At 52.0% G+C, this 9,432-nt stretch overlaps 1 protein-coding gene across 1 annotated transcript; it reads right to left on the bottom strand.

Moving 5' to 3' along the window:
* Positions 1 to 6,761: 6,761 nt before the first annotated feature.
* Positions 6,762 to 9,196, bottom strand: LOC141741368 (rho-related GTP-binding protein RhoB). The gene has a single exon (XM_074581944.1). It carries the CDS (start codon positions 8,899 to 8,901, stop codon positions 8,311 to 8,313), a length of 591 nt encoding a protein of 196 aa, XP_074438045.1. The 5' UTR covers positions 8,902 to 9,196; the 3' UTR covers positions 6,762 to 8,310.
* Positions 9,197 to 9,432: the final 236 nt, after the last annotated feature.

Below are 9,432 nucleotides of genomic sequence, written 5' to 3'. Positions count from 1 at the left end.
TGGGCAGGGACACCTCCCACTAGACCAGGCTGCTCAAAGCCCCATCCAGCCCGGCCTTGAACACCTCCGGGGATGGGGCTTCCACAGCTTCCCTGGGCAACCTGTTCCAGTGCCTCACCACCCTCACAGTAAAGAATTTGTTCCTCTTATCCAATCTAAATCTACCCTCCTTCAGTCTGAAACCGTTACCCCTTTTCCTATCTCTTTCAAGGTGGCTGTGTAACTTCTACCACTGACATTCAGTGGCACTTGCACACCAGGCAGTAGATGTTCCTTGATACCTTCACGGCTGATGAGGCTGAAAATACAAAGCCCTGTTTTACTCCTATAAGGATCTCAAATGCAGAGGGCTGGATTTTCATCTTTTTTTGAGTTTTACACAGATAGTTTATCTACATCTAGCTATGCATATACATTATGAAAAGCCCTGGTCTACAACTCACTGACTCAAGGGAGGAGAAAATCGGCTACCACCAGGAAAGGTCAGGCTGCTGCCATCAACCCCTAGAGAATCCTGCAACGCAGGACCCGAATCTGCAGTCCTGGCTTGTTCTGCTGCGGTCAGAGGGAAGAGCCCCACAGAGCAGGGACTGTAGGCTCAAACCTCATTGTATCAAAAAAAACCCCACTGCACAAAAGCTTAGGAGCAGGAGAAAAGGCTCTTCCCAGGCTGTCCCCTGCCAGCGCCTCCCTCCCCACCTCCCTCCTGGGAGCCCTCGGTGGCACCGGAGCTGCCACCACCCTCCTTTCCTGGGAGCCGGGAGGGAAGGAGACATTATCATGCAAATAAACCCACCAGGAAATCCACTTTGTTTCCAAATTCCTATCTCCAGCCCTGCCACATCAAGCTTTGAATGCAAAAGAGGATGAATGGCCTAAAAGCAGCGGAATTAGGCATTTAGCACAAAATCCCACCCACTAGTCCCCTTGACTTGGAAAGCAAGACGTAGCGCACACACAAAAAACCACACAGACTAGCAAGCCAGGGGAAAAATGTACATATACTTAGTACGTGCTGTAGGCACCAATCTAATATTCTTCCCGCTATGCTGCTCCGGTTCAGCGTAGGTATCGCATCAGTGCCACTGGTGTTCACGCCGACTCGTACAGCCCACCCTTTAGCATGAGTCTGATATTTCAATCATGTAAGAAAAGCAGATATGACGGTAGTTATTATTGTACCAAATGGTACTTGCTGCTGCATTATGGATGCTTAATACACTGCTGACGCATATAGGCACCTCTTACAGGTAACCGCAAAGCCTCTCGCTTCATAGAATCATAGAATGGTTTGGGTTGGAAGGGACCTTAAAGATCATCCAGTTCCACCCCCCTGCCATGGGCAGGGACACCTCCCACTAGACCAGGCTGCTCAAAGCCCCATCCAGCCTGGCCTTGAACACCTCCAGGGATGGGGCATCCGCAACTTCTCTGGGCAACCTGTTCCAGTGTCTCACCACCCTCACAGTAAAGAATTTCTTCCTAATATCTAGTCTAAATCTACCCTCTTCTCGTTTCAAGCCATTACCCCTCCTCCTATCACTACATGCCCTTGTAAAAAGTCCCTCCCCATCTTTCCTGTAGCCCCCTTTAGGTACTGGATGGCCGCTGTAAGGTCTCTCCAGAGCCTTCTCTTCTCCAGGCTGAACAACCCCAACTCTCTCAGCCTGTCCTCATAGCAGAGGTGCTCCAGCCCTCGGATCATCTTCGTTGCCTCCTCTAGACCCGCTCCAACAGGTCCATGTCCTTCTTGTGCTGAGGACTCCAAAGCTGGATGCAGTACTCCATGGACCTTCTGAAGAACTGGACAGTGGTCTGTCCTTCTGCACAGAGTGTGAGTGCCTGGCCATGAAACTTCATCTACCTGACTGCTGCTTATCACAGACTGTGGCTTACCACTGTCACTGGGAGCAAACCTGAAGAAAACTCCTTGTTTTCAACATGAACTGGGAAAAAATCAAGGAAGTAGGGGAGAAGGGGGAAGAGCAACTCATTCCCTTCCTCTAGTGGCACTGAAAAAAATGTCCATTCATTACATCAAGCTACTCCAATCAAGGGCTTAAAGACATAGAATCATAAAACCATACAGTGGTTTGGGTTGGAAGGGACCTTTAAAGATCACCCAGTCCAACTTGCCTGCCATGGGCACGGACATCTTTCACCAGATCAGATTGCTCAAAGCCCCGTTCAACCTGACCTTGAGCACTTCCAATGAAGGGGCATCCACAGCTTCTCTGGGCAACCTATTCCGGTGTCTCTCATATAATGCATACAGCCTCCAAATCCTAGACTTGATGATGTTGAGACTACAAACCATTCTCATGAACTATCTCACCCTAATCTGTCCTCTCTGGAGTTGCTTGTCCAGCTGTAGCAATCTCCTCAGACTCCCTCCACAGACAACGCTTCTCCCACACCTCCTTGCCTGCCCTGGCACAGTGCCAGTGCCGGATGAACCCTGCACTGATCCAGCTCAGCTCACCAGCCCGACAGAGAAACTGCTGCTTCCCTGCAGCAGCAGCTGGATATGCCCAGACATTCATGGGACCATATGCTACTCTTCCTGCTGACTGACCAGGGCATGGAAACAGCACACGTGGCCCAGACACCTCCCATTCCGTCAGGTAGAACTGGAGGGGGTGAATGCTCCTGGTGGGAATAGACCTGCGGCAGAGTGAGACGGCCTGGTGGGAGATGAGCAGGCAGTGGTGTTGGCAAAGCCCATATCACCCAGCTTCACCTGCAAGTCCTTCCAGAGGGTGAGGATGTCCCTTCCCAGGCAGTGGAGGGAGGTCTTCTGGGGTCACCTCCTTCCCAGGCAGTGGAGATGGGTCCTCTGGAGCTGCCTGTTTCTGTCTGCTGGCACTAAAGGCACGTTGGACAATTAGTTTAGATCACAGAATCATAGAATCACAGAATGATAGGGGTTGGAAGGGGCCTCTGGAGATCATCTAGTCCAACCTGCCAAAGCAGGTTCGTCGAGAGCAGGTGAACCTGTTATCTCACCTAGATGAGATAACGTAACTTTGAAACTGCTGAAGTGAGCTGAAATCCTTCCCTCCCTTGAACTCCACATCTAAAAATGTCCACAAGGAGCTCCAAAAGGTTTCAAAGAGACTCTTCCAGCAACAGATCTAAACCTCCAAAAACTTCCTTGAAGTAGATGCTTATCAGCTCCCCCACCGCCACCACGTCTGCTGGCTGCCTAACTGCGAAGAAGGCTTGAATCCCTCACCTGGAGCACCTCTGCCTTCACAGACACGCTGGGTTAGCCAGATCTGAAAACAGCTTTTCAGAGCTGCAGGGGCAAATGGCTTGTCTTAGATACATCCTTTAAAATTAGCTCAATGGATTATTGATGAGATTTCTGTTTACGAATTGGTATTGTTACAGAACCAGCAAAACCAAAAGAACTGGATTCACTGGTGCTACAGTCCACTAAAATCTGAAGGATCAAACTGGGCATTCTTTACTTTCTGCAGCCAAGGAACAAAATCTGTGAGTGAATTACAGTTAGTGGCACTGATTCTAGTAAAATACTTGTGTGGACTTCTTCGAAGTACTACTTTTTTTTCCTCTTACAGCATGGAGTTTGGGTCAATTCGTCATTGAATTGCTAAAACAGACTTGCAACCTGACCAACACAGCGTAAGGCAAATGGACCTTAATTAAGTTATTCCTGCGAAAACAGAAAGCCATGTAAGAGGACATTGCTTCAAATTCTGCACCCACTTGCAGTCATGCAACCCCACTGTAGTATGTGGAGTTCCGTGAGAGTTAAAAAAACTAGTAAAAACATGTAGCTTAACTCCAAGGCATAACAAGTGCATTAAAAACCATTTTGCCAAAACTACCAAGGATTTTTCCTGACTTCTTTCTCCCACCAAAGATGACTCATCCTTTGTTTGGCACACCCTACAGAGTGAGCTTTCTGACCAGAGTCTCTATTCGATCGTGCAAGGACTGCTCACAGCTGCTGTTGCTGTATCTCCAGAAGGGGAGGAGGTGGTCCTGACCTTCCCTGGGGTGGCTTCATTTGCAGGCTGCCCAGGTGAGACACCCTCACACTGTCACCCTGGTCTCGGGGTGTGAGCGCACAAGTGGCCTCCTCGCTTGAACAGAGAATGATGGAGATGAATAGGACTTTCATTGAGGCTTTTCTGTATTCCCAGGATTTGCTGCTATGGATGCATTGGTACCAGTACGGAGCAAATTTCCCCGTGGAGCTCCGGCTCCCACCAGAAGAAACAGCTTTTGCAGATGTTGCACTGGGCCTGGACAGGGTAAGAGAAGGTGCAGCCTTTCCTCAGCTGAGGACATCTGTGCAGGCACGTGGGCACAGCTGGGAAAGTCTCTGCTGCCCAGCAGTGTGCACGGGGACTGCGAGATGAGTTGGTTGTTGACCTACCTTTGATGCTCTAACTTGCTCAGCATCACCTTTTCTCCTGTCAAAAGGTTACAGAAGACAGAGTGGGACCAGGTGAACATGAACTAGGGGACCAGATGAAGACAAGCAAGGGGAGGTCCACGTGAAACCAGCCCTCTGTCTGAAGGCCTGGTGTGGGTTGTGGGGTGGCTGGCTGGTCCCGGCGGTGGGCAGACCCTCCACGTTACACTTGGGCAGACGCAGCTATGGGGTGGAGGTGGTCAGCGCGACATCTCCCAGCGTCAGCCTGGCTGTGTCAGGGTGGCTGAGTCAAGGAGGGTGGGACGAGCCACACCTCGTGTCCCCCTCCGCCGGGATGGTGATGCTAACGAGCAAGCACAAGCGCAGCAATGTGGCGCAAAGCCAAAATGAGCTGTGGCTCTGGTCCCACCATCTGACCCCGAGGGGTGGACGCCCACAGGGTGATCTCACCCCGCCGGCTGACTCACAGCTTCACAGAGCAGCAGAGAGAGGTCACACTCAGTTAAAACCGAAATGTGTTTTCTTGCAGCTTTTTTCCCGCCTTGGGCCAGATGCCGTAGCCCTGAGTTGGGCAAAGGTCCAATTGGAAATAATGAATGTAATTACCTTGTAAGCACCTTAGTGGAAAATATTGGTAGAGTTAATTATACAGGGATGCAATGCTAGCTCATTTCCCAGTGTTTAAAATACAAATATTAATGCTTTCTCCTTTGGGGTTTTGAGACGATTAGTTGTTGCTGCAGCCTAGCAGAATTTATAAGTTTTGTAGCTATCGCAATCAGTTTAAGGAAGAAGTTTCCCATGCTGATTTTAATATACCTGGTTGATATTGCCCGGAACGGTGCTACAATGCACAGAACCGGGCCTTTGAGTGCCTTTGCAAGGATGGGGGCTTTGGCTGTGGCCCTTTAAACATCCAAAACTGATATTTTTTTTTTTTTCAAAGGATGTTTTAGGACCGAAAAGTGATTTCAGGATTCTCAAACTGAAGATAAGAAACTCGCCCTTTTGAGCATCAGGAAAATTGAAATCCTTGGAGACAGGTAGCCGAAACATGGGGCTCGGGTACCTTTTAAGGAATCGTGGCTAAATTGCCTAAGTGAAAATGCCACTGTCTGTCATCACGGATCACAGGAAACAACACAATAAAGTCACGGCATGGACTGAGCCTTCAAAATGCAAACCCAGGCTTTTTCCACACTATTTCTGATTGACTTTCCAGTTGTCGAATAAGGAGCCCGCCATTTCTATGTTAGTCTGTCGGAAAAGGCCCATCCGCTTTCAGTCGGGAGGCTGGGCAGAGCCCTCCCTGAACGCACCAGCAAAAGCCACTAACTGGTGTTTTGCTCGCCTTGGTATCTGTTAGCATCTCTGAACAGTCCAGCGCACCCCGGCAGATATTCATAGGCCGGAAAAACAAAAGGCTCCACTCCTTTCTGACACCTCCGCAAAAGGAGTCGAGAGGGATTTACAAAAGTATAAAACAATCCTGTGATTATAGGTACGTAAGGGAGTTTTTCAGGAAAAAGAAAAAAAAAGGCGGGGGGAGGGGTGGGTGGTGGTGAAGGGGGGAAAGGGAGACATCAGCACTTTGGGCTTGTTGTTGAGTAAAAATGATGTCATGCGTTTTGCAGCAGGGCCACCTCTCCTGCCAGCAGCCGCTGCCGCAGGCAGCACCGCCGGGAAGCAGGGAAAGGGCGATGGAGGAGGTCAGCACTGTACCCTGCCGGGGATCCCCCACACGGAGAAGCCCAGACTCCTTACATTGCTGTGGGAATTAACGAGGCCAGCAATCAGGAAATCTAGCTAGGCGGCTTAGGAGACGGATTCAACAGCGAGCAAAGCCTCTCCGCATGCCCTGCTGCAGCAAACAGGTATGCACTCCAAGAAAAGGAGAGGTCGCTAATAAAAACTGCTTGTATGTAAATATTTTGCTTGAAAAATAAGCCCTGTGGCCTCTGCTGCTTTTCAGTTTTCTGCCCGTTTTGTTGCTACACAAGCCCAAACCTCACCCCAGGCATCGGGTGAAGGAGCAGCGGGGCCCGAGCCCAAGCTCACCAGACACAAGGCACAGAGGCTTCTCTGCTTCGGCAGCAACGAGGATGGATTAGTCACCACCCTGAATTTTGAGTACACTTCCACAGGCCATCTGTACAGAGAAATTAAGGAAGCAGCTCCCCCAAAGGAAAACATAACCACCATTCCTCTGGAAGCTGCCAGACAGGTATTTCAGCCAGCGGAAAAAAAAAAACAAACAGGGCAGCCCACAGGCAGCGGGCAAACTCTGGCGTAAACACCATGCCGGTCTGCTCCTGCAAGCTGAGAAGTCTCCGTAAATCACAACACCGCTCTCTCGAGGGTCGGCATAGAATCTTTTAATACTTTACATAAAAAACTGCATACACAGTTCATAATTTTATGTAAACATCATATACATTTCAGTTTTTGCCATGTCAGTTTATTAAAAACAAAAACAGAACAGTCTCAGTACCACTGTTGAGGGAAGAGGGACAAAAGTAAACAAACAAAAATGGATACATTTGTTCTCTGAACCAGAGAAACACAAGATTATTTTCACCTGGGTCGGCTACCCTGTGAAAATAAAGTTTTAAATAAACCTAGATTCTTTAAATTGCCCTTTTGTATTAATGTCTGATGTACTCACTGCATAAGGAACAGCGCTTTCACCCATTTTTTCCAAGGCAAAAAAAGATACAGTGGTTTTATTTCGTCTTGTGTTGAAGTCATAATTTAAAACAAGACCCAGATGAGGTTACCAAGTAAGAATGTTTCCAATGCTACAGTGTTGTATGCAGATGACAAGTGCATTGAGTGTTTAATTTAAAGAAAAAAAAACCACACAAACCAGAAATCCACCGAGTTGTGCAAAGTAATTTTTTTTTTTTAAAAATAAAACTTTTAAATAAACCCAAATCGACACACTTGCAGAAGACAACATTAAAGGAAGGAGCAGGCACCAAGATCATAATATGGCAATATCATCCCCTTCCCCCTTGCTCATCCTGCCTCGGCCGTCAGGAGGAGGATGCCCAGCAAGGAGGACAGAGCAGGTCAGCTTTACTTTCCAGCCCGGTGGCTTCTGCTGCTGGAGTCAGTTCAAGGCTCGCGTTATCAGCAGGCATCAGTCACTCGGGGCAAGTTCCTTTGCACAACACAAGTCCCAGCTGGGCACCCCCTCCCCACCTCACTTTAAATAAGCACCCCCTGCACTACCCCAGTTTGCACAAGACAGAAAAGGTAAGATATATACAGGCTTCGCTTGGGATGACCCTCCCCTCCCGGTCTCGGTCTTCAGGGCACGGACTTCCACAGCAGGTCAGGCTCAGGCCGAGACATCCGTGGGACAGGCGAGGATGCAGTGGGCAGCCCAAGAGACGCAGACCCTCTTCCCCAGCCCACCCTGGGGGGAGGCACATGCAGGCAGGAGGCAAAAGTCCCTTCCAGCATCTCGGCTCCACCGCTCTCCTCTTGCAAAAGGAGAGGAGGCTGTCTGGGAGCTGGCAGCAGCAGGTGGCGGGCAAAGGGAAAGAGCCAGGCGCAGTGTTTCCTCAGTCCAGTCTCAGCAGCTTTTTGTTGTTGAGAGTGCCTGCGATTAACTCGCAGGGGCCGGCGGGGGTAGAAGGCTTTCCCCCCCACACTTTATTCCCAAAACTCAGGACATGCAAATCCCCCCCTCCCTCTGTCCCCACGGCTGAGCCAGCACAACCCTTTTCGGCCAAGGCTGAGGGAGTGTGCTCCCTCCCTTAAGCCCCCAACCCGATCCACCGCCAGCCCCCAGCGGAGGGGATGGGCAGATGCCGTCTGTGTGCATAACCCAGCTCCTCTCCGCCTGCCAACAGGTGACCCAGGCGCTGTGCCCAGCGCCGCGCTCCGGCCGCACCCTATAGGACTTTGCAGCAGTTGATGCAGCCGTTCTGGGTGCCGTAGCGCTTCTGCAAGGCTGCCCGGGTGGCCGTCTCAAAGACCTCTCGGACACCCTCCTTGGTCTTGGCCGAGCACTCCAGGTAGTCGTAGGCCTGGATGCGAATGGCCATGGCGCGGCCATCCTCGGTGCGCACCGGCTCCTGCTTCATGCGGGCCAGCTCATTCCGCACGTGCTCGTCGTTGCGCAGGTCTTTCTTGTTGGCCACCAGGATGATGGGGACATTGGGGCAGAAGTGTTTGACTTCGGGCACCCACTTCTCTGGGATGTTCTCCAGTGAGTCCGGGCTGTCCACAGAGAAGCACATGAGGATCACATCGGTGTCCGGGTAGGAAAGAGGGCGCAGGCGGTCATAGTCTTCCTGGCCAGCCGTGTCCCACAGGGCCAGCTCCACCTGCTTGCCATCCACCTCGATGTCAGCCACGTAGTTCTCAAAGACGGTGGGCACGTAGACCTCGGGGAACTCATCCTTGCTGAACACGATAAGGAGGCAGGTCTTGCCACAAGCGCCGTCCCCCACCACCACCAGCTTCTTGCGGATGGCGGCCATGGCCAGGCTCGCCAAGCTGGCCTTGCCGTGCAGCAGGACGATGGCAGCGCCCTCCTCTCCGCGGCCGCCGCCTCCCCCTTCCTCTCGCTTCTCACAGGGCACCGTGGCGAGCCGGGCCCGCGCACGCAGGCGGGCGGGCGCACCCTCCGCTCTCGCGGCACGGGCACCGCGCCTCTGTCCCCTCCTGAGGGGAGCGATACGGCCGCAGCGATCGCTGCCGCTCCCGCCTGGCTCGGCCCTTCGCGAGGGAACCGCCACCGACGCCGGTTCACCACACACCACGCCGCGCTACCACTGCCGCAAGCTGCCGGCCGGCGCCGCTATTTAAAGGCGCTCGCGACTTTCTTAATATAGCTGGCCAATGGGAAGGCAGGGAGTGAGGTCATCGCCGGCGGAGAGCGCCACGATTGGTTCGGGGCTGCGGGCGGGAGGCGGGGCCCGGAGGGACGGTGGAGGGGAAGGGGCGAGGCGAGCGGCGCCCGGCCCGCGGCGGCGGCGGGGCAGCGCTAGGGGGTGGCCGGGGGCGGCGGC

The sequence above is a fragment of the Larus michahellis genome, chromosome 3 (assembly GCF_964199755.1).
Source record: "Larus michahellis chromosome 3, bLarMic1.1, whole genome shotgun sequence".
Taxonomy (NCBI): domain Eukaryota; kingdom Metazoa; phylum Chordata; class Aves; order Charadriiformes; family Laridae; genus Larus; species Larus michahellis.
The sequence above is the reverse complement of the archived record's forward strand: the minus strand, read 5'-3'. Positions and strand labels throughout refer to the sequence as shown.

Excerpts from the sequence above, each read along its gene's own strand:
- LOC141741368 (XM_074581944.1), bottom strand. The coding sequence starts at position 8,901 with ATGGCCGCCATCCGCAAGAAGCTGGTGGTGGTGGGGGACGGCGCTTGT.